We start from the raw sequence: 25,536 nt of genomic DNA, 5'->3' as shown, positions 1-25,536 counted from the left end.
GTTGGTGAGGATGTTCATGCGGACTTCCCTCATCCCATTTTCCATAGGCAAAATGCATCTCCCTCCAGCAGCTCCTGCCTCTCCCCTTGGCCAGAGGGGAGACCACAGAGTTGTGCTGATCCAGGCTCACTCAGCTCCCATTGACTGAATTTAGGCACATAATCAGGCTGCTCACCTTAGAGAAAGGGTGAAATACAGGTTTCAGTCCCTGATAACATGAAGATTTAGAATAGAACAATGAAGATCAAAGTCTTACCCCATCAGGTGAGCATCAGGATCAGAAGACTCATTGCAGAGCCCTTCTCCATCAGCTAAACATGCACACTTTGTCTCAGGCTTGGTGGATGGGTTAATTCCTCCTTGAGAATGTTTTCCTCTCTTCTCACAGGCTCCTTAAAGATACCATAAGCACCATGACTTTTGATCCCTGCACACTTTTGAATTCATATACTGGTGTGCATCCCAAGTGCATCCCAACAGAAATATTTCACCTTTACCAAAACAGAGGAGAAAACCTTTATCTGGTGTAAATCAGAGCAGCCTCCCCAAAGGTAGTATAGCTGCAGAGGTTTATAACAGAGGACAGTCCCAACAGAGCTCACCCTGACCATTCAGGGAACGGTCTCCTTGACCTGTGGATGGAGGCCACTTTCCCTTCCACTTTGGATGGAACTACAGACTCAGGAAACATGCATGGTGAATCTCAGGGATTAAAACTTGAAGCCATCTTCACAGTTTCCAGGTAAACAAGAACATTTCTCCTGAGGTTTCAAGAGCCACATGCATATTTCCTTCAGGTGAAGTTCCTCACTTACATCAATGTGTTGCCTTTATACAGGTGTCTGCAAGTCTCTGTGGACAACAGACACCCCTCTTCAGGGAGGGGGTGTTTGTCCTTGTCTTGGCTACAGTTCAGGTTTCTAAGAGAAGCAAGTCTTGGCTGTATACTGCTGGCTCCTTACTGAGAGTCCATGAGTCATAACAGCTTGAACTACTAACAAAGGCTTAACTATGCATGCAGGATGATGCAAAATCCTATGCTAATTCCTGGACTACAGCAACATTGTTGTCACAAATATCAAGAACCTGTGACAACAATTCGTAACCTCAAGAGACAAAACAGCTAGAGATCCCAACGAGTACGAGTTACTCTTCACAATCCCCTCTGAAAACCAAGGGCAAGACAGGAAGGTAGATCCAAAGGGCAATTTACTCCAAGCATCTCAAACACCTCTTGTAAGCAGCTTATGCTGCAGTAATCGGTGTTGGCTGAATGCCTGTGCAGATGGCTAGGATCACGGAGATGATGGCTGGCCCAAGCCTCCAGACAATGAATGAGCCTGAACCACTTCCAGACTACTGACAATTAAGAACGGGGAGGGCTGTATTAGACACACCTGTCAGAACATGACTGGGGGTGGCAGTCCTCTAAACCTTTTTTCTATGTTTCAGATATTCCCAGGAGCATCACAGTGGCCTGTTTTTTCCTCCCTTTTAACAGAGATCAGGGTCATTCTATTGCTCCAACTCTACTAAAAGACCAGAACAATCTCTGTATATTTTGGAAAGAGATGGTATTAGTACAGTACTTTCTGCAAACAAACTTTGATTAGCAGAATATGGATAACACATTCACAGCAATTTCAGTGTAACTCACCTCAGCTCAACATACTCAAGTATCATCCTCTCTCAGTGCCTGAAATATATTAATGAGATCGTAATTCATAACATGAAGTCCACTGTAGATATTTTTCCTTTTTAGTAATGGGACCTGAGATCGGGACCCGAGATTTTGGCAGAAATGGAAAGGCGGAATTCCAATTAAAAATATATATATATATATCACACATTAAAATAGTATATAAAGTGAAAGGCAGCAATATTGGCTTATCAAAGTGATATGACCCATGGGCTGGATGGGTTACTGCAACTCTGATTCAAGCATCTTGAAAAGAAATGTCAGAGAGATGTTATATTTTCTGTAGGGAGAAAGCTATGCCTTTATGCATGTTTAATTTGTTTAATTTAACAAGGATCTTGCTCTTTCATTCCTGTTAGGGAGAAAGATTAAGGTCAGATGCAATATTTATCTACTAAACTCAAATTTGGCCGGTTAAATCTCATGTGAAGGTAACAGATAACTGTTTGGAAAAAAAAAATAACAAAGAAAAAAAATGTATTAATTTCATTACAACTAGTGCACCATGGCTTTATTGTATATCCTCAGTTTGAATATATATACTGAAAAATTCCATTAAATAGCACATTTAGAAACTGTCACTGTCCAATATTTAATTCATTTGAGGTATTTACTTGCTATAGAAAGCATTATGAAGATTAAAGTGCAGCAGAGTAATTTTTAAAATACATCCTAGAATGGATCATTATGGAAGATTCCCAGGGAAATTCCAATTTCTGTTTCCAGCAGCTTTAACGAAACATTCCATATTCAAAGTTCCTTTGCCTGCTCCCGTCTGGAGTAAGGATTGCCTGGTAATAAACTGAAACCATTACAATGAAGTTTGTGGCTTAGTCCAAAGGAAAGGGCCATAAAGAAAGGGCCCATAGCACTCACTTCTTGGCAGAAGCAGAGATAACCCAGGCATCCTCCCAGCACACCAGCCCCATGACAAGTCTGTCAGGGAACACTTGCTCTGACTTAACCAGCTGATTTCAGCAGCTGAGAAAAAGTTTGTTCCAGGATTGAGGCTTACCTGAAATTGATACGTTCCATGTCATGGCTGGAACAGGACTTGACAGAGATTTAATCCACCATGCTAATAATACCCAAACACAAAGAACAGCTCTTCCATGATGACCTTAGTCTACCAGGTCAAAGATGACTGAGAAGTAAAGTAAACCGTCTGAGTTACCAGCAGAAATCTCAGAAATATTTTGTTTTTAGAAGGCTGAGCCTTGTCACTGTATTTCCCTTCAAAATATAGGTGACTTGGGGTTGCCTAATGAATGGCAGATCCATGAGGATACCTAGCACATGCTAGCCTCCAAACATTCAGTAGCAATCTGAACATTTTAGCACATTCTCCTCACAAATCTGCCCCTGGCAGTTCTTTAAGGATGCATTGTATCTCTGCTGTTACAAAATAAACTATCTAGAGGCACAGATACAAGTTAATCCCACATTGGTAGGGCCAGACACAATACAAGATGCCCAATGATATACAGAAAATTGTCACAGCTTCCTTCTGACAACCCCAAAGCCCAGACCAGACCACTTGGTAAGACTCCAATTACAAATGCAACATAAAAAATACACCTGTACAAGGCAGCTTCTGAGAAACTCAGCAGCATTTTGTGTGTCACAGCTGAAGAGAAACAGAGATCCAATACAAAGGGGGTTGCAGTTGGGAATCGAGCCAGATTTAAGCGCCAATGCCAAGGTTATCCACCACCTTGACAACAGATAAGCAGGAAAACCCCAAAGAGGGTAGCTTGGAGGCCAGGGTAATTCATGAAACCCTTGAAAATAAATTCTGTGACTAGTCTGGTTTCCCAAAGCCATCGGTGTGGAAAAACACACTGCAAGATGGCAGCTTCCATGAGATCAGTCATCCTAAGCACATTGACTTCATCCCTTGCTTAATTATGTGTGGTTTTAATCCCATGCTCTGTAGATAATGAAGCTCTCTAACAAAACACTGCTGGACACCCTGGCAGGCTGCTCCGTCGGTCCACAAGCACCCAGTGATGCAGGCACCCACATCTCCTGGCCTCAAGCACTTTCAACCATGCTTTAAATATAACTTCTGCCACACATTGGTTTCAAAGAAAAAAAGTGATAAAACAAGCTTTTCCTCTGACATCACCCTAGTCTTCTCCATGCACATTGTTACTGTCTGTCTGCGGTTTTCACCACATTAAGGGAAGAGAAGAGAAGCCCATATTCATTAACATTTGCTCTGATAAAATTCCAGCGGGAGAGATATCAGCAACCACTCTGCCTTCCATGTTGACAATGTCCCAAAGACTTATTATCCCAGGTAGCTCAGAGTTGGAATTTGCTGCTCAAGACAATTTATTCTAAATGCTCAAAACCAAAACTAATGGTTTTGTTTGTTTGGTTGGTTGGTTGGTTTGGTTTGGTTTAGTTTATTTGTTGTTGTTTGTTGTTGTTGTTGTTTTTTTAGGTGACTACTAACAAAGTTAGTTACTACTTTGGGAAATTAACTACATTCTACATTTCAGTGACTGCTCACATCTCATGAGAACAGCTACACGAATAGAAAGATGTAAATACTTTTCTGCAAAATTGTATCTTGCAGCTTAGCTGGTGACTTGCTAAAAAAAATGTGCTTTCCTTTATTTATATCAGAAGCTAACATTTTAAGCAAACAGTAACTTCTTAAGTACTTTCAAACAACTAGTTAATATGCTAAATTAAGGATAGAGAGTAAAGCATTGTTTCTTTCATTCAGAAAAGAATTGTGACATAGCTATGTGTTTCTTAAGTGTGGAAGTTTGAGGGAAATTTAAAAATAGTTCCTATTTCTCAATGAGAAAACCAGAGTCTGCCCTCATACCAGGCTAGGGTATACTTCAATAGCCAATTTCTTTATTTCCTAATCATGTCTTCCACTTGACCATGAAGACTTTTACTGCCCTGTATTCTTGCTCTCCACTAATTTCACCAATATCCCCCAAACAGTACCTTAAATTCCACATCTTCTGTTTTCTTATGAAAGAATCAGACTTCTTCAGTCTTAACTACTTCTGTGCCCACCTCTGTTATTAGTTACTCTGAGATCTTTCAAAAGATATTGCCAAAATCTACACCTTTTTACTTCTGAGGAAAATTAGAACAGCAATGACACAGAAAATAAGACAATATCCTATTAAATTCATCTGAAAGTGTGTGTGTGTCCATTTCAAACAGGATGAAATAATAAGAATGTTCCAAAAAAGGATTGTCTCTGGGTAGAGAGACACATACTAAACATTACTTCTGAACAAGTGTGTTTGTCCCAGTGTACATCATAAGAGTTGGCAATGATTTTTTCAAAGAGAAATGGCATTTTTTGCTGTTGTCAATTACTGCTACATTTCTTTGACATTGCCTCTAACCTGATCTTTCTTACCTGCCTGAACAACTACTTCACACAATCATTGACTTTAAAATATTATTTTTTTTCCACCTTCTAGCTTGCTTTATAAATCAGAGATTCAGAGAAGCAAATTTATTCCTAGTCTTTTTCTCTCTTAATTTTACTTGATGTTAGACGTCCACACATGAATGTTCCTCCCAGAGGCTATTGTCTTCACTGTTTATTGCTTTCAGGCTTAGATGGCTGGTATAAGCTGCCAACAGCCTCATTGGGCGCATCACCCCAGGCCAATCTCTTTTACTTTTTCTATACTTCAGATATAATTGCAAGCTTCCCTTGGTGATTCTGAGAAAGATAGAGGTATGGAACTATTACTTCCTTAACCTTTGAGATGGGCTGTCGTCTGGGAGCAAGGATACACTGAGATCAAGAACCGTTGTAATATCATCAAGAAACAGCAGCTTCTTAGCACCTTGTAATTATGGAAACACACAAGTTGGAAAGATTGACCAAAGTTCTCAAACTACACCCAGGAGCAACAGGGAATGATTGGAAATATATGTTTGTGTGCAGTATACGTGATAGATCATTACGGATACCTACCAGATCTGAACATCTACAGTGCAAATGAACCTAACACAGAGACTACGATGATCAACATCTTCATTGATTTAGAGAAGTATGATTTCTACTTTCCTCTTTACACATTTCTGCCTGTGTTAACGCTTAAGGTTATGTATTAACACTGCATAATTTTGAACTTAACTAGGCATGACTGGCTGTCATGATATTTAGAGTATTTACAATGCAATTTCACACTGGAAAATGATTGCCATATTAAGGCTTTGGAAAAATGCATGTGATAGTCAGAAAGAAAATTAAGCTTTGAAAGTCATAGGGATCTCTGAACCAAATTTTAAGACAAGACGTTGCCAACTTATTGAAGACAATAGCAAACCCACTCTTGCTGGCACAGTGGACCATCCAGGGTCAATGGAGGGAATTCAGCAGCTCCAGAGAAGGGAGTCAGTTGTGCTTTATTCATCCCTGGGAGCACAGTAACAGCCTGTGGAAAATCTGAAATTAATATATTTCCATTTTGTAGAGGCAAGGTCAGACTGAAACCCTTGCATGGTCTGCTGGCATCTCAGAAGCACAGTCAACAGGTCATCACTGCAACTGTGTCAGAATCACAGAATCACAGAATGGCCAAGGTTGGAAGGGATCTCTGGAGATCATCTAGTCCACCCTTCTCTGTCAAGCAGGATCACCTAGAGCACATTGCACAGGATGGCACCCAGATGGGTTTTGAATATCTCCAGAGAAGGAGACTCCACAGCCTCTCTGGGCAACCTGTCCCAGAGCGCTGCCACCATCCCAGTAAAGAAGTGTCCCCTCATATTGAGCCAGAACCTCCTGTGCTTCAGTTTGTGCCTGTTGCCTCTCTTTCTGTTGCTGGGCACAGCTGAAAAGAGACTGGCTCCATCCTCTTGACACCCTCCCCTCAGATATTTATATACATTAATGCGGTCTCTCCTCAATCTTCTCTTTTCCAAGCTAAGCAGGCCCAGCTCTTTCACCCTGTCCTCATATGACAGGTGCTCCAGTCCTCCTTTTTTTTTTTTTTTTTTTCTTCCCTGGTAAATCGTGCCGTGAGGAACCCTGGGGGCTTAATCCCATGGTAGTACAAGGGGCTGTATTTACTGCTCCCTCACCCAGGAGCTCAGCTGCTGGAGTCTGAGAAGGAGCGCCTCTTGCTTCACATCAGGCAAGTTACGACCACAGCTTCTCTGCCGGTTAATGGAGGTTTTGCCAATCCATGATATTCTCTGCTGCATTTGAGATAAATCCTTCTCTTTGTCCACCTGGTAGCTGCGAAAGCACAGGAGGAGCTGTAGCACTGTGACAAAGCAGAGCTCTGCCTGTGTTTAGGCATTTGTCTTGCTTATGTTCTTTTCCGCCTTTTTTTGGGCTCTTTCAGAAGTCAGCTGTACCAAAGTAGGTTGTCTTTACAGAAAGTGGGAAGAGTGGTTTATAAAAGTTGTTTTTATTTTACTTAGGCAATTAAAGTAAGATGAATCAATTTATGCAGGTGTTAAACAAGGTGGAGTCTTATTTTGTTATAAAGAAATGTGACATTTCCAATTGTCAGCAGAATAGGAATATAGTCGCTTACAAATCAGCTTTTGGAATCGGTATGTTTTAAAATTTACTCAGTTTTTGAAGTAAGTATCTTAACCTCATGCTCTTTTTTTTTTTTTTTTAAGGATGCTTTGATGTGCTGGACCCCAAAATGACATAAATCATGAATTTACCAATGTGACTTTTATTCACTGTAAATTATGTATAATAATTTGATAAATGTAATTTTAAGACCACAATAATAATTAAAAGCTAAAGGAAAATGTCTGAACATCATTACGTTATGTAATCTGTGATTTCACTGGTACCGTGACTTTTTCTTGCTCTAGGTTTATGTGTAAGTCTACAAGGCTGCTCTGAGGTGTCTTTTGAAATGAAATCACAACCACCAAAACAGAATCAATTGGAAGCTCTAAAAATGCATGACGACATAAGGCTTGCTCTTCAAAGCTGAATTGTATTTTCCATTTTGAGTTTTGCTGACTTACAAATTTCCTGGAATCTCTTGTAAAAACTACTATGCCTTCTGCAGACTTTTTTTTCCATCATGGGAGAGTTCCCTTCCAACTCATCTATAAACACAAGCTGTGGGAACTCAAAATTTCTGTCAAACTGAAGTTGAATAAATATCTGATTGTTGTCTTAAATACAAAAATACAAGTGTTAGAAACAAACAGACAAACAAAACATAATTTTAAGTATCCACACATAGGTTAAAAAACAAAATAAACTCATCATCTGTCTCACTCCAACTCACTCCATATTAATTTTTAATCACTTCAAAACAAACAAACAAACAAACAAACAAAAAACATACACAATCTGGATTTGGACAATGCAGCAGAATATACAAAGATGTAGTAGGTAAACTGATGACTGATTACAGTAAAATATTACCCAGCACTGAAACACTGTACTTTTATTGTTTTTTGTTTGTTTGTTTGTTTGTTTGTTGTTTTTTATCATTTTGACATTTCTCTTCCTTTTGCCTCAGCAGGTAACACCTGGTCATGGTAGGAAATCACACGCTGACTAAATTTGTCCTCTTGGGAATTACAGACAGCCAGTTTGCTCAGCTGCCTCTCTTTGGGTTGTTTCTGCTGATTTACATTTTCACTTTGGTGGGGAACATTGGGATTATGGTCTTGGTTTGGGCTGTTCCCAGCCTTCACACTCCCATGTACTTCTTCCTCACCCATTTTTCATTTACTGACATCTGCTATTCCACAGTCATCTCCCCCAAAATGTTAGTAGACCTGTTATCAGAGAACAAAACAATTTCTTTCGCTGGCTGTGTGATGCAGTTCCATGGCTTTGCATTCTTTGCAACTGCTGAGTGTCACCTCCTTGCTGTCATGGCCTACGACCGCTACGTTGCCATCCGCAACCCGTTGCTCCACATGGTGGTCATCTCCAGGTGCATTTGCCAGCAGTTGGTGGCAGCTTCCTACGTTGTTGCCTTTCTCAGCGCCATTGTGTACACAGTATGCACGTTTGGGGGCTCCTTTTGTGGACCCAACCAGATTGACCACTTCTTCTGTGATGCCAGCCCCGTGCTAAAGCTCGTGTGCTCTGACACCCACAGCAGTGAGATAGTCTTCTTCATCACTGTTGCCATAAATGCGGTGGGCACAGGCATGGTCATCTTGCTCTCCTACATCTGTATCCTCCACACTGTCCTGAGGATGAACTCAGCAGGAAGCAGGTCCAGAGCCTTCAACACATGTGCCTCCCATTTGATGGCCATTTCCCTGTTTTATGGGACGATTTTCTTCATGTACCTCCAACCCGCATCCAGCCATGGCAGCCTAGACAAGGTAGTCTCTGTGTTCTACACCTTGGTTACACCCATGCTCAACCCACTCATCTACAGCCTGAGGAACAAGGAGGTGAAGGACGCTCTTGTCAAGAGCAGGAGAAAGGTGTTAAGCCACTGGTAATATTAAGAAGGTAAACCAGTTGTGAAATGAATAGTTTATCTCATGTTTGAAAGCCCATGTTGCATTAAAGAAATGTATTTTTCCCTAGGCCTCACAACTTTATGTAGGTTCTTCCATAGTTTCTGCACAAAAGTGAATTGCAGGGTTTAGCCCTGAGAAATAGACCTCATAATCACATCTTCCTTTGAAGGAAACCAGGAGGAGGGGGAGCCTCAAGCTTTATTTCACTTTGCAGTCACCAACCTATAGGAAGAAATCACTCAGAATCTCACAGGAAATATGAACCATAGTTCTATTGATTTATATTTTTTTATAATGATAAATACATATTTTTCTTGTGAAATTATTGATCTTATCCCTAAACTCCAATAAAACCCCTCACTGTTACCTGTGAATTATTTATTAAAGCTGAGCTGGAGGAGTGGAGTGGGCAGTTTGGAAACGTAAGTGTATTTAGAGTTTGCTTTCTGAAAATGTAAGGTAAAATATTTAAAATGAAAGCGTGCATTTCTTTCTGACTTAACAAGTAAGAAATCCAGTGGAAATCAGGATCTCAAGCTATAACTTGGAATATAGAAGGGAATGCCTCCACAGGCTGACACACTTCAACATGCATTTTCACTTAAACGGATGAAATATAGACAATATGACTAGAAATGGCAATGAACTGTTCTGGGAGGGCCAGCATCAAGGATGAGTTCTGCACAGCGACAGCACCAAGGGGGAGCTGTCATTCACCATCAGTGCATCCATCAGTACCTCCAAGTACTCACCATCAGTACATCCAAGTGCCACAGCAGGTCGCTAACCATTTCTTCGTGGATAGTGAGGGCCACATCCTGCTATCCATCCCCTTCCGCCAGCTCAGGGTACTGGGTATCCAGAGAACAACCGGTATTGCCGCTAAAGACTGAGGCAAAGAAGGCATTAAGCACCTCCGCCTTTTCCTCATCTTTTGTAACAAGGTTTCTCCCCGCATCCAGTAAAGGATGGAGATTCTCTTTAGTCCTCCATTTTGCATTGATATATTTGTAAAAAGATTTTTTGTTGTCTTTAGCGGCAGTAGCCAGGTTGAGCTCCAGATGAGCTTTGGCCTTTCTAATTTTGTCCCTGCACAACCTTGTAACATCCTTATAGTCCTTCTCAGTGGCCCGCCATTTTTTCCAAAGATTATAAACCCTCTTTTTTCTCCTAAGCTCAGGCTGCAACTCTCTGTTGAGCCAGGCCGGTCTTCTTCCACGCCGGCTCGTCTTTGGGCACGTGGGGACAGACCGCTCCTGCGCCATTAAGATTTCCTTCTTGAAGAGCGCCCAGCCTTCCTGGACTCCTCTGCCCTTCAGAACCACCTCCCAAGGGACTCTACCAACCAGTGTCCTGAGCAGCTCAAAGTCAGCCCTCCGGAAGTCCAATACAGCGGTTTTACTGGTCCCTTTCCTGGCTTCTCCAAGAATAGAGGACTCCACCATTTCGTGGTCACTCTGCCCAAGACAGCTTCTGACCACCACATCTCCCACCAGTCCTTCTCTGTTTGTGAAGAGAAGGTCTAGCGGGGCACCACCCCTGGTAGGCTCACTAACCAGCTGCGTCAGGAAGCTTCTTCCACAGAAACCTCCTAGACTGCTTTCTCTGGGCTATGTTGTGCTTCCAGGATATGTCAGGGAAGTTGAAGTCCCCCACAAGAACAAGCGCTGACAATTTTGCAACTTCTGTCAGCTGCCTGTAGAACTCCTCGTCCGTCTCCTCATCCTGGTTTGGCGGTCTATAACAGACCCCGACCAGGACGCTAGCCTTGTTGGCCTTCCCGCTGATCCTAACCCAAAGGGACTCAACCTTGTCATTCCCAGCCTCGAGTTCCACAACATCGAAAGATTCTCTAATATAGAGAGCCAAACCACCACCCCTTCTGTGCTGCCTGTCCCTTCTGAAGAGCTTATAGCCAGTCATTGCAGCACTCCAGTCATGAGACTGGTTCCACCACGTCTCCGTGACGGCAACCAAGTCGTACCCTGCCTGCTGCACGATGGCTTCCAGCTCCTCCTGTTTGTTACCCATGCTGCGTGCATTGGTGTAGATGCACTTCAGCTGGGTCATTGCCTTATCCCCCGGCCTTGCCATTGTTCCCCCTGGCACAGCTCCAACAAGCCTTGAGCGAATGGAGGGCTGTGCGAACAGCTGTGTGGTGCTTAGCTGCTGGCTAGGGGAAACCATGACGACAGCAATTAGTCATGTAACCAAATTGAAGCCAAAACTTTCAGTCCGGTCCTTGACCTGAACAGGGAGTGAGGATCCGGATCCTGGCATTTATACGTGATAGTTTATATGCAGCCAAAGTAAATACTGCAGTCGGAGGTCATGGTGCTAGATTTTGAAAAGTCCGACATAAAGAAGAGATCTCAGAAAAGCAAATTTAAGCAACATTAATGTCAAGCAAAGTCTTTCTGATTGCTATATTCTTTATCTGTCGTGACTAGACAGATGAAAATCTATGACGGCAATTTTGCCTTTTAGGTCATTTTCTTTTTTTCGTTTATTTAAGTTTATTTATCTTATTTTAACAGGCTCTGTACTAATTTTCCTCACAAAATGACTAGCAGAAATATGAGCCTTACATGTGTTTTGTAGTTAATTCATTAGGTCAACTCTAACCACTAAGCCCCTTGTCAGGTTATTTCTATTAGCGATAAGGAGCAATTGAACCTTAAACATTGAAACCTAGGTTGATGAGCCTATTCCACAAGGTCTCATGACTCCACACATATGAAGTGAAATCTGCCAGGTGGGGATCATTTGACCTTTGCTATAAAGGAAGCATGAGGAGGTATGGGAAGACTTGCCACTCCAGGGGAGTATGAGGTTCAGGTTACTTAGGGTGCTTTTCTACTGTCCTGGTGAAATGTTCTCAGTGTTCCTAAGTAGGCTGCTTTTTCATCGTGTTTTCTACAATCTCTGTGAAATAGTTTTGGACACTCTATGAGCTAGTAACATCACTGGTGGCTACTCAGGATGGGAAAACCCTGGTGGTGCTACTTTCCCGTGAACTTGTTTGTCAGTGAGTCAAATTCAGAAGCTGGCAGGTAAGTGCTCCTGGGTTAAAAATTTGATTTGGGTTGGGGAGCTTGAGGATTTCTTTCACCGTGTCTGGTCCCCAGTCCTGGTCCCCATGCAGGGTGCAACATGACTACTGAAGACAAAGAAAAGGCTGAGGTTCTTAACACCTTCTTTGCATCTGTCTTTACTAGCCAGACCACTTCTCCTTGGAGAACTCAGCCTCCTGACCTGGAAATCTGAGACAAGGAAGAGAAGAAACCCCCGACAGTTCAGGCAGAAACAGTTAGAGACCTGCTGCTCCATCTGGATTGTCAGATGTCCATGTGGCCAGATGGGATCCACCTGAGGGTGCTGAGGGAAGTGGTAGATGTGTTTGCTGGGCTGCTTTCCATTATCTATCAGCAGTCATGGTCATCCAGAGAGGTCCCAGATGACTGGAGACTTGCTAATGTGACATCCGTCCATAGGAAGGGTTGTAAGGAGGACCTGGGGAACTACAGGCCTGTCAGCCTGACCTCAGTGCAAGGAAAGGTGATGGAACAGGTCAACTTAAATGCAATCATGCAACATAGTGGGACAATCAGGGGATCAGGCCCAGTAAAAATGGCTTCATGAAAGGCAAGTCCTGCCTGACACACCTCATCTCCGTCTACAGCCAGGTAACCCACCTGGTGTATGAGGGAAAGCCTGTAGACACAGTCTACCTAGACTTTCAGCAAGGCCTTTGACACGGTGTCCCATAGTGTTCTCCTGGAGAAGCTGGCAGCCCATGGCTTGGACAGGTACATGCTTTGCTGGGTTAAAAACTGGCTGGACAGCCAGGCCCAGAGAGTGGTGGTGAACAGAGTGAAATCCAGCTGGCGACCATTCATTAATGACGTTCTCCAGGGGTCGGTGTTGGGGCCCAACCTCTTTAATATCTTATGTATGTGTGATTTGGAGTGTCTTTCAGAATGAATATTTATTTTGAATCAGGACTTTGCAGTTCCATCCGTTTCTGAGAATCAGTTGAGCTGGATTTTGTCCTCTGAGACAAGCAGCCAGGAAATGCAGGCACACTATTTAATTGTGTCCCTTCCCTCACATTTTCTTGGTTGCATAAAAACTGACACAAGCTTCATATGAGTTCTTGGCAGTGTTAGATTAAAAGTTACACCATATGATCCTAGAGGTCTTTTCCAACCTAAATGATTCTATGATTTTGTAGACCCCCGAAAGGGCGAATGGGGCAGATAAGAAGTGTAGCATTGAGGTAACACAGTGGATATTTTAAGTAGACACAGTATTTGTGGCAAAGAAAAAAAAAAAAAAAAGAAAGAAAAGGTCATAAAATGGGATTTAAGCTAAAAACTAGGGAATGCTGATGGATGTGGAGGAAGATTTTGACTGGGCTATCAAGGAGCATGGGGCTATTGTCCAATGTACATCTGAAAAGGCCATGAAAAAAATAAGTGCAATAAAATATGGAAGGTAAATCAGACTGTCCATAATATCTGACTACTGGCACAAGCCAGTAGCAGAAGAAAAGCAAGACTTTGCAACTCACAGAATTATGGACTGGCCGAGGTAGGAAGACACCTCTGGAGGTCATCTGGTCCTATCCCCTGCTCAAGCAGGGACACCCAGAGCAGGTTGCCCAGGATCGTTTCCTGGTGGTTTCTGGAGGCTCTGAGGGGGAGCCTGCACAACCTCTCTGGACAACAGATTCCTTGCAAATATTTGAAGCCAAATCTGACATTCTCAAGTATAAGGCAGGGAAACAAATAGTCTTGGCATCAAGTGAAGTTATGGAGTCCTCTATCACAAAACCAGTAGATCAATATTGTGCCAGAGCTACTTCCACATGACAAACTCCTTCAGGGCATTCCTCACGTCCCTATTCCTGAGGCTGTAGATCAGAGGGTTCAGCATGGGCACCACCAGAGAGTAAAACACAGCAAAGATCTTGTCAGTGTTCAGGACATTGCTGGAGCTTGGTCGGAAGTTCAGGGCAAGGATAGACCCATGGAAGATGGTGACTCCGGCCAGGTGAGAGGTGCAGGTGGAAAAGGCTTTGTGCCGGCCCTTAGGGGAGCTGATCTTTGAGATGGCAGAGAGGATGAAGGCATAGGAGACCAGGACGGCCAGGATGGTCACCATCTCAACCAGTCCTGCAAGACCAAATATCAAGCACCTGTTGATGTGGGTGTCAGAGCAGGACAGTGCTAGAACAGGCATGATACCACAGTAGAAATGATTGACCTCAGCTGGCTGGCAGAAAGACAGGCTGAAGGTGAAGTCCGTGTGCACCAGAGAGTGCAGCAGCCCAAGGATGTAAGAGCCGGCCACCAGCAGGATGCAGACGCGTCGAGACATGATGGCTGTGTAAAGCAGAGGGTTGCAGATGGCCACGTAGCGGTCATATGCCATGGCGGCCAGCAGGAAGCACTCGGTGGTCCCAAAACCTATGAAAAAAAACATCTGGGCAGCGCAGCCAGCCAGGGAGATGGTTTTCTTCTCCGTCAGAAAGTTCACTAAGGTTCTTGGTGCCACCACTGTTGAGTAGCAAGCATCCAGGAGAGACAAACTGCTGAGGAAAAAGTACATGGGCGTCCGAAGTTGGCCACTGCTCCTGATCAGCACAACCATCCCCAGGTTCCCTGCCAATGTGGTGGCATAAATGAGGAGGAACAGCATGAAGAGAGGTGCCTGCAGCCTGGGGTTGTCCGTGAGTCCCACAAGAGTCAGCTCTGTAACTTGCCCGGTTTGATTCTCCTCAGCCATTTCCACCAGAAGCACTGTGAGTTATGTCCACAAAGCTACAATGAAAATTATAAATTAAAGGGCAGACTCAGCACCTAAAAAGACCTACACTGGCTATTGCTCCTATTATAAAAGATTTGTTTGATTTTCAATCAACGTGCATCAAAAAGCAACTTGACTAAACAATGGAAATTTATTTCAGTATCAGTTACTCTGCCAAGTGTTCAATTTTTTTTATTCATTCATTTGCATATATATATCATCTATTGTATGCTCATATGTAATACGATCAGTATGATGATATGGATCACACTTCAGTGCAACAAGGGACGGGAAAGGGAGGGAAGGGAAGGGAAAAGTGGGGGCATTTCCTAACAGCAGCAGCCTGGAGATCTGCATGCAAGGTGAGGCTGCTTTTGACAGTGAATCATGGCACAGAAAGGGGGAAAACACAGCTGAAAAGGTGACCCAGGCATCTGCAGTGGCTTAACATCACCAGTGAACGTGAGAGTAAGTGCAGCAGATTTACTGCTTCTTTTTAATGCCTCCAACTTTCAGAATGCCTTTTTGGTGGAGTGTTCTTAAAGATTCTTTTGCTTGCATTGTTGCACAGAGGAAAGATGAAAATCATCCTCAGTCTTCCATAACTATTCAATTTTTTATTATTTTGGGGTTAAGCTATTCTGGAGTATAAGGAAGTGGAGCTGTACCATCATTTGAGAGAAAATAAATTCTTTAAAAAAAAAGGTGGCACAACAAATCTTCACATTTATAACTTCCTTCTCTATGCTTTTTAATTTTAAAAATCATACTCAGGAGTTTTAAATACAAGAAAATTTCTGTTTAAATTCATGCTTACATTAAATGTATTAAATATACCAATGCTTCCTGACTCTTTTTCTCAGAAATCAATGGGAAACACAGAACAACACTCCAGGAGCAGCCACTATTACATAAACATATATTTAAAGCAAAATGAGAAAAGAGTCGGTTTTAAAGAAAACTTGAGGGGTAAGCCTGCCCACATCAGCTTTGTATAGTCTAGGATCATGGAAATCACCACACTGCTTATAGAGTTTCTGTCCCTGCAACCAGATGTTGTTAGTGAAACGAGTACAGCTTTCCCATACTGATGCAGGTAAATCAGTGTAAAATGGGCATTAGTGAGCCTGTCTGGGACTTGAGGTGGAAAAATCAAATAAACTCTGTGCCCAGGTGCAAGAAGTGCATGGGATTTAGCTGCATGCCAGACAATGTGCCCAGTTCCTGACAGAAGAACAGGGGTCAAAATGCTTCAGGAAATCCTACAGAAAGCCCAGATTACTCAGGGTGGAACTCCCCAGCATTGCAGAGGAAGACATGGTATAACTGGTAATTCACCTGGTAGCTGGCATCACAGCCTTCCAAAAATTCAGGTGCCCTGTGCTCCCCTTTTGCCACTATAGCTCTTACAAGAGAATCCCTCTTCTTGTTTTCTCTAATATGGATATGGCTGAGAACAACCAAACCCATCTCTACAGACCCAATTCTGAGCAAGGCAGTTGTTCTCTTTCCTCTTCTTCCTGCAGGGGATGCACACACCATGGGCATCCTCTGCTCCTCGCCAGCGGGGACCTCACCTCTGCAGCAGGCAGCACTGGTGCACAGCAGGTGGCAAGGACGTATATTTGTTCTGAGCAACCCACCTGATTTAATTGCTTTTTAACGCTCCTGTCACCGATCCTACCCTGCTGGGACTTCTAAGGTGCTTTGGTCGAGAAGTGGTTTTGAAGACTTCCTTTGGGAGTGGTGCAATTAGTTTTATATTCCTGTTTCCATATCTACCATGTTTTCCATGTATATTTTTCATAAATGTTTATTTCATATACATTCATATTTTTTCTATATACATCTTTGTTTTACATATATACATATTTATATTCCCATTTCAATATATATTTCCTGCAGAGTTCATATATTTATGTACACACATGCTGATATAGATATATATATATATGCCAGGGAACAATGAAAAAGAAAACACATACTTTACAGTGATGCAATGAATGAACAAACAAACCAGGATCAGTGAGTTCTGGCCAGCGCAAACCAATGCAAAGCTAATTATACTCCTTTTATTAAAGCAAAACCACAGGAAGAGAAGAGAAGAGAAATTCCTTTTCCCTGTTATGCCAAAATTTACCACAGTATGTGCAAGGCTGAGGCCAAAACTCATCTCCCTCAGCAGGTTGAAATGCTCTTTTGGGGGAGATTTCTTTTTTTTTTTTTTTTTCCTTTCCTGCAAGGAGTTAGAAGAGAGAAGAATAGGCAGTGCTACGTATTTGTTTGGCAGGTGTTGGAGCAGAGGAGGGCTAAAAGAGGAAGTCACTGCAGTGGAAATATTGGAAAATATATCTTTGTGTTGCTGAAATCTATCTGGAGTGGCACCAAAAATTACACCTGAGAAAGTTAAATAATAACCAGGGGTTCAAGGAGGTATTGACTGAGTGGAAAATTTACTATAGCAAGAACATTGTTTTAATTTTAAGGTCATTTATTTAATTATTTATTTTTTATCCAAAGTTATTTTTTCTTAACAATACGACAGAGAAATCTTCAGCATATTGGTATCAGTCCCCATCCTGTAACATCTTGATTTGTTGTACTGAAAGTCCATTTTTTAATAGACTGGAAAACAGCCTTGTTGACTCGATAAATGGAGAACCAGTTGTTATTAACCCAACATATGACTAAGTAATTTACATTTGCACACCATCTGAGAAGTAGATGTAAGAACAGCCAAGGCAAGGCTGAAATTACCCCGGGAGTTGCAGGAAAATTACCACAAACACTCACTGCAAAAGTCAAGTGAAAAAGCCAAGCCACAAGCATTCACTTGAGAAACTCTGATGAAGAAGTATGTGATTGAGTTATTAAAAGATTATATGATGAGTCCTCCCTGTCCTGCAGTCCTTCAGGTCACTTCCATTTCCACCCAAACCTGTAGGCACAGAGTTTCACAGATACACTGAGGAGAACCCTTCAATGAAGGGTTTGTGACTGTCCTCGTGGCTTCTCCTCTCAATGTTAGCCATCTGGAAACCTGTGTCCAGTGTAAACCAGGCTTTCTCTGTACTCACTGAACAGAGAAATGGGACAAGCAGGATGAATCAAGCTCTGTGGCAGGATGGTTCACCGCTCACGGAGCATTGATGGTACGTAAAATTTAGTTTCACCTCACCTAACTTTGGCTATACAGAAGTTAGAGTCTGTTCTGTATCAGTTATTGGACTTCTCCCTATTGCTGAGTGCAAGAAATTATATAGAAATTGCTCCTGGTTCACCTTCAATGAAGATTTCAATGTGGTTTGAGCCCCATTCAATAACTGCGATAAGGAAATGCTGCCCTGGTCACCCGCTTCCCTCACTCACAGCCTTCTCCCAGCCACTCTTCTCAGGGCAGCCTTCACCTCCCTGTTCCTCAGGCTGTAGACCAAGGGGTTCATCATGGGGGTCATGATGGTATAAAATAGTGTGGCCACTTTGTTCTCATCCAATGCATAGGTGGAGCTGGGGCGCAGGTACGTGAACAAAATTGCCCCATAAAACATTGTGACCACCGTCAGGTGGGAGGCACAGGTGGAGAAGGCCTTTCTCCGGCTCTGAGGAGAGTGGATCCTCAGAATGGCAGGGAGGATATAGATGTAAGAGACAAAGATAATGGTCAAGGTGCTGAGACAGTTTATGCTGACGAGAGCGAGGATAACCAGCTCATAGGTGTGGGTGTCGGAGCAGGAGAGAGCAAGGAGTGGGGCGATGTCGCAGAAGTAGTGATTGATGACATAGGTCCGGCAGAAGGAGGATGTAAAGATGAAAGTGGTATGCGTCACCGCATGCATGATGCTGATGGTGTAGGAAGCAGCCACGAGCCAGCGGCACGTCGCTCTGCACATGATGGTGGGGTACAGGAGGGGCTTGCAGATAGCCACATACCGGTCGTAGGCCATCACAGCCAGCAAGAGGCACTCAGTGATCCCAAAAACAACGAAGAAACACAGCTGGGCTGCACACTCTGAGAAGCCAATTGTTTTGTCCTCCACCAGCATCTGTACCAGCATTCTGGGGAGGATGATGGAGGAGTAGCAGATGTCAACAAAAGCTAAGTGGCCGAGGAAATAGTACATGGGGGTGTGAAGATGAAGGTCGGTCCTGATTAATGCAATCAGCCCAAAGTTCCCCAGGAGTGTCACTGTGTACATGGACAGGAAAACCAGGAAAAGGGGGACCTGCAGATCCGGGTGGGTGGTCAGCCCCAAGAGAATGAACTCATGCACGTCAGTGTGATTGACAGGTGTCATTCTCCAAAAAACATTCAGCCTTTGGGGTAAGGATAAAGCAACGGAAAATGCCAGGGTCAGGAGGGGAGCAGAGGATACCTGGCAGCTTCAGTCCTCTGATTTTGGGCAGCTCAGCAGGACCCTCAACTTGCCCTGTGCTGCCAAGAGGAGGCAGAGTGCTTCCCTACTGGAGCATCATGCTGAGCTTCCAACTGCTCCTGGGAGAGCCAAACCTCTTCAAAACCATTTGAAAAGCAAACCTCAAGCTAAACACTGGGAATGCCAACCTGGGTTGAGTTCAGCATTTCATCTCCAACACGGCTTCATTATTTGTGTACTCCTGGTGACATTTAATTCAGGTGGAAAGTCGAGACTGTGGGCATTATTCAGCAATAACCTATTTTGGTTTTGGTTTAAATTGAGATACTTAATGCATTTTGATTTTCTTTAGTCAATATCAGGTGCCTTTCAAAAAGAATTAAAGGGGGAGGAAAAAATTTTTTTTTGTTTTTAAATAAAACAACATGGAACAATTCAACTTGCAGAAGTACCTTCCCTATTGATTTTCATTTCCCTTTGCAAAACAACGGGGAGCAAAAGCATGGGCATTTTTCTTCTAAGTCTGATTTGAACGCACAGTTTTCATTATACATGGTGTTGACAACTCCATAGGAAAGTAAGCTCATGGTGGCACGGTGGTGGCTGGGAACTTGGATGAATAGTCAAGGCCAAAAGATCAATCACATGAGGAGATGAGCAGGGAAGGGAGAGGAAATTATACAGTCTGCACTGAAAGCACTGGGGTCATCACCTGCTATTACAGTGGTACCTGCAGAAAGATGGGATGTCCATGTATCTCCGTTTTATATCATCTAAACTTAAAATCAGTCCTCTTCCCATGTTAGTTTCCTTCTGCTATGCCCAGTCTATTTGATATAAATCAGATATCTTAAACTTCTGGTCCTTTCTTTCACCCATCTCACTACGTTCAAGTTCATAAGACAAACAGAAAGGTGCTTATTGCAGCTCCACGATGCCCCTTAACATCCCACTTGTTCAGAGCTGAAGACCTCACCTTGGGCATGACTTCTCCTACAGAGCTCAGATCTTCAGGTCCATGTAGTTCCTTCAGCAACTGGGATGACTTTGTTTGCTCCTCCAGAAGAAATGACCAAGGCCATAGTTCATCTCCAAACAGATGTTGGGAGTGCTTTTTAGTGATCATTCCTTAAGCACTGCACTGAGAATGATTGTTGAATGATTTTTTAGTGACCAAATAGTATTTATATCAATTTCTGTGACGTTGGAGGCATTTCACTCCATGGAGACTAGAAACTTGACAACAAGCAAAATCCTTTCGGAATACAAATTTCTTGATTTGCAGGTTCACTAATGAAGCCCACAAATAATTTGTTTTGAATATCTGGATTTAAGCAGTTGTCCTCCCCCTTCTCCCATACAGAGGAAAGGGAGTGGATGAAAACCAAAACACTTATACATGATTCACCAAAAGAAAAAAAAAAAAAAAAAAAAACTTTCTTCCATAGTCACACCTGTCTGTTATCTAACTTTCTCTGTATTCTTTTTTAGTGCCACTCTAGCTAGATTTTGGCAATGCAAACATATTTCTTCCAATCATTTCTACTGTGATGAACTCCCTGGGTCAGCATTCTTTTGCTCCAATACACACCTCAAACAAACATAGTTTCTTGCCTCTGCTGGCTTTGCTGTGATCGCTTCACCTCTGCTTGTCTACTACCTCAACATATTTTCTACTATCTTAGAGATCCAAGCAGCTGTCCATCTAAAAAAAATAAATAAATAATAAAAAATCCTGTCTGCATGATGGCATCTATTGCAGCATTTTCCAGCATGTGTCTATTGTGGTTTTGAAGGTAGGTGTCCTGGTTTCAGTTAGCACAGAATTAATTTTCTTCCTAGTAGCTGGTGGAATGCTGTGTTTTGGCTTAGAATGAGAAGAGTGCTGATAACACCCCGATGCTTTAATTGTTGCAGAGCAGTGCTTATACTAAGCCAAGGACATCTCAGCCTTTGCTCTGTCCTGCCAACGGGCAGGCTGGGGGGTGCAGTAAGAGCTGGGAGGGGACAGACCCAGGACAGGTGACCCAAACTAGCCAAAGGGGTATTCCATACCATCTGACGTCATGCTAAACAATATATAGGGGTGGCTAGCCGGGGGGAGGGGGCCGGACTGCTCGGGGTTAGGCTGGGCATCGGTCAGCGGGTGGTGAGCAATTGCATTGTGCATCACTTGTTTGTACATACTATTATTACTTTCGTATTATCACCATTGTATCATCATTATTATTATTGTTATTATTATTTTGTTATTTTTTTTTTTTCCTGTCTTATTAAACTGTCTTTATCTCAACTCACGGGCTTCACTTTCCATTTCTCTCCCCCGTCCCAGAGAGGGAGGGGGGAGGGTGAGCGAACGGCTGCGTGGTGTTTAGCTGCCGGTCGGGTTAAACCACGACAGTCTTTTTGGCGCCCAACGTGGGGCCCGAAAGGTTGAGATAACGGCAGATCTGATCAGAGTGTGTTAAACTAAAATTGGTGTAAGGATTAGACCTGCTTAATAGTCACTTGTCATGATGCTGATTGCTTTAATCACAACTCTGCTGCGCCTGTTTTCCAAATTGAGTATTATAGTACATTATTTTCCGTATTTGCTCTCTGTAGTGTTGTTTCTCCTCTCCGGGCCCTGGTTTCAGACCATTATGGTACTAAGTGTTATGGCAATGGCCTGTTAAAGACTACCTTGAAAGCAATGGGCGCTGGGACGTTCAAAAACTGGGATACGCATTTGGCAAAGGCCACCTGGTTAGTCAATACTAGGGGATCTACCAACCGAGCTGGACCTGCCCAATCAAACCTGTTACGTACTGTAGATGGGGATAAAGTTCCTGTAGTGCATGTAAAAAATATGCTGGGTAAAACAGTCTGGGCTACTCCTGCCTCAGGAAAAGGCAAACCTATTCGTGGAATTGTTTTCGCTCAGGGACCTGGATATACTTGGTGGGTGATGCAAAAGAACGGAGAGGTCCGGTGTGTACCTCAAGGAGATTTAATACTGGGTGAGAATAGCCCATGAACTGAATTGCACCATGTTAAATAGTATATTATACTGTATGTTATCACTACCATGATTACTATAGGTGACTAATTAGAATGTATGGAAAAGAGTGTAACCTGAGCATGACATAAATGGTATGGAATAAGGGGTGGATAGATGTCCTGGTTTCAGTTAGCACAGAATTAATTTTCTTCCTAGTAGCTGGTGGAATGCTGTGTTTTGGCTTAGAATGAGAAGAGTGCTGATAACACCCCGATGCTTTAATTGTTGCAGAGCAGTGCTTATACTAAGCCAAGGACATCTCAGCCTTTGCTCTGTCCTGCCAACGGGCAGGCTGGGGGGTGCAGTAAGAGCTGGGAGGGGACAGACCCAGGACAGGTGACCCAAACTAGCCAAAGGGGTATTCCATACCATCTGACGTCATGCTAAACAATATATAGGGGTGGCTAGCCGGGGGGAGGGGGCCGGACTGCTCGGGGTTAGGCTGGGCATCGGTCAGCGGGTGGTGAGCAATTGCATTGTGCATCACTTGTTTGTACATACTATTATTACTTTCGTATTATCACCATTGTATCATCATTATTATTATTGTTATTATTATTTTGTTATTTTTTTTTTTCCTGTCTTATTAAACTGTCTTTATCTCAACTCACGGGCTTCACTTTCCATTTCTCTCCCCCGTCCCAGAGAGGGAGGGGGGAGGGTGAGCGAACGGCTGCGTGGTGTTTAGCTGCCGGTCGGGTTAAACCACGACAGTAGGAAAAGTACCATCAGCCTGAAATATCATGGTCTGACAGATTGGGTCTGTATTACTGTTTTAATTCTCCCTCCTTATTCTGTTCATTAAATCTTAGTCACTCAGAAAATACGTAAAAACACGATCTGTGCTCAAATATACAGCAATACCAAAAATCCTGTAATGAATTTTAATATAAAAGAACGCAGAAAACAGCCTATAAATACACACACACACACACAAAAAAAAAAAAAAAAAAAAAAAAAAAAAAGCCAGTGAGAGTCTTCATGGCTTCTTTCCCAGAGAAACCTGCCAGAGCTTTTGGACTCCAGCTCCCCAAAATGAAGAAAGACATGGAGGCAAAATCTCAGTGCTGACAGGATGAGCACGGAATTGTTCAAAGGAACAAAAGAAAGAAATGGCAAGGTGTGAGATGAATCACTGAGTGGCATTAGCATGTGGTGCATATGCTGGTGCTAGTCACCACAAATGGTCCCCTCGATGTGCGTGGGGTTTCTTACCCCGCATCCCCTGCAGGACTCTGGGAAAGAATACCAAAGCCAGACTGGAAGCACAAAGTGGTTGTTTATTTTTCTTTAAATCAACATTTTGTTTTGAGAAATGAAAATCTAATTATGGGGTGGTAGCGTGTTTTTTTTTTCTCTTCCAGACTATCTACTGCTACCTCAGCATTTGTGCTTGACTCAGCATTGAGTCTGAGCATGATTTAGCTGAATGTTGTACAAACTTCTTCATCTGATCATTCTTCATCCTGTCACCGGATTCTCTAGGAAACAATCCATCTTGCTCCAAAATAAGCACCCTAAATAGCTTATCTGAATACTTCCTGGAAGTTCACACTTCTCCCCATTGACTACTGAGTCCCCATTGACAGATGTTGTCTTGGAGGTGGCCATTGACCTATCAAGAGTGTGATGTTAGGTGAGAAGAGCCTTGTCTGTGGTGTCAGACCCTCTGGGCTTTCCTGCAATCATCCCATCACTTAAAGTGACTTCTCTGAGAGTGTCATAGGGATGTCATGCAGACCAGAACAGCAGATGTTTCAAAAGGACCCATCTCTCATCTAATAGCAGGGACTTTAGGCCCTATTAAAACAAAAACATGTCTTTCAACTTCACTGAGATTCAGAATGTCCCCAGTACCAACATGAATTATCCTTTCACCCCAAGGCCATAGCTTATTTGTGCCCTTCGCCTTTTGTCCCACTCACAGAGACACACTTTCACTAAGAGAATGACAAGAAGAAACAGGCCAGTGGTGGAAGAGATCATTATTTAGGGAACTGCAGATGTTGCAGGTGGCTCTCTTTGTGCTGTTTCTTCTTGTCTATGTCACCTCCTTGGTGGGAACCTTAGCACGAACATGTTTATCAGGCTCAACTTGGAACCGTGCCTCTTCCTCTGCCACCTCTGTCTGCTAGATCTTGTCAGGTCCTTAGCGGTTGCTCCCAAAATGCTGGTGAATTGCTTTGCAGAAAGGAAAGCCACCTCTGTGCTGGGGTGTGCTGCACAGGTCTACTTTCGTGGGGTCTGCATGGTCATTGAGTGTTCCCTGCTGGCTGCAATGGCCTGTGACTGCTACATGGCCGTCTGCAACCCTTTGCTGTATGTGGTCACCATGTCATCCATCACTTGTGCAACTTTCCCCCACTCTGACACCATCTCTGTGCTCATCTTCACATCCTGTGCCTCCATCCTGGCCATCATCCTGAAATACACGCTCTGCTGAGCAGCAGCACAAAGCCTTCTCTACCTGTGCTGCCTGCCTCACTGCCTCACCCTCTACTATGGCTTCGTCTTCATTTATGCCTGGCCCAGCTCTGCCTATGTCCTGGGAGGGACAAGGTGGTCTTTGTGCTTTACACCATGGTGATGCCTATGCTGAACCCCTTCATATACACCCTGGTGAGCCAGGATGAGAACGATGCACTGAAGAGACTGTGAAGAGACAAACAGCTTCTTAACAGAAGAAAAGTAAGGATTACACATCCCCAAAGATGTGTAGAGCAAGAAGGAAGTGTTCCTATCTTCTCTTGTTTGTGTTTTATTTTTGCTTTCACAGTCGGTGCAAGATGATGTAACAAAGGAGCATAAGCACTTTAGATCCTGAAGTGCTGGCTGATGGACAGGAGGTGTCACTGTGCAGACAGACTTTCTCTCCTCCCCATATGTAATTTATATTAGTACTACAAAATGGGATCTCATCTGTGGCTAGCCTGGTTGTTTACATGATGAACTGTACATCAGCTTCTTCAAGCTGGGCTTATCTGCATTAAATATTCCTTACTTACACCCAAATCAGTAGCTCACTCAGAGCACCTTATAGCATGAATACTACATGTCTCTGCTCCTGAACAATCTGTTATTTCTTTCCAATGCTGTATTGCACCTTATAAACATGTTTTCATAGTCTTAGATTATTTTTCCCTGTG

At 43.1% G+C, this 25,536-nt stretch overlaps 2 protein-coding genes across 2 annotated transcripts; one reads left to right on the top strand and one right to left on the bottom strand.

Annotated features, from left to right (window-relative positions):
• Nucleotides 1–8,215: 8,215 nt before the first annotated feature.
• LOC309879269 (olfactory receptor 5AP2-like) lies at nt 8,216–9,145 on the top strand (the record flags this gene model as incomplete). Its single annotated transcript, XM_082762806.1, has 1 exon — nt 8,216–9,145. The coding sequence occupies one exon, from the start codon at nt 8,216–8,218 to the stop codon at nt 9,143–9,145; it is 930 nt and encodes a 309-aa protein (XP_082618932.1).
• A 4,881-nt stretch (nt 9,146–14,026) lies between these two features.
• On the bottom strand, nt 14,027–19,272 carry LOC309879268 (uncharacterized protein; the record flags this gene model as incomplete). Its single annotated transcript, XM_082762805.1, has 3 exons — nt 14,027–14,970; nt 17,771–17,820; nt 18,347–19,272. The coding sequence occupies 3 exons, from the start codon at nt 19,270–19,272 to the stop codon at nt 14,027–14,029; spliced, it is 1,920 nt and encodes a 639-aa protein (XP_082618931.1).
• Nucleotides 19,273–25,536: the final 6,264 nt, after the last annotated feature.

Source organism: Aythya marila (assembly GCF_965140915.1).
Source record: "Aythya marila genome assembly, chromosome: 5".
Lineage (NCBI taxonomy): Eukaryota > Metazoa > Chordata > Aves > Anseriformes > Anatidae > Aythya > Aythya marila.
The sequence above is the reverse complement of the archived record's forward strand: the minus strand, read 5'-3'. Positions and strand labels throughout refer to the sequence as shown.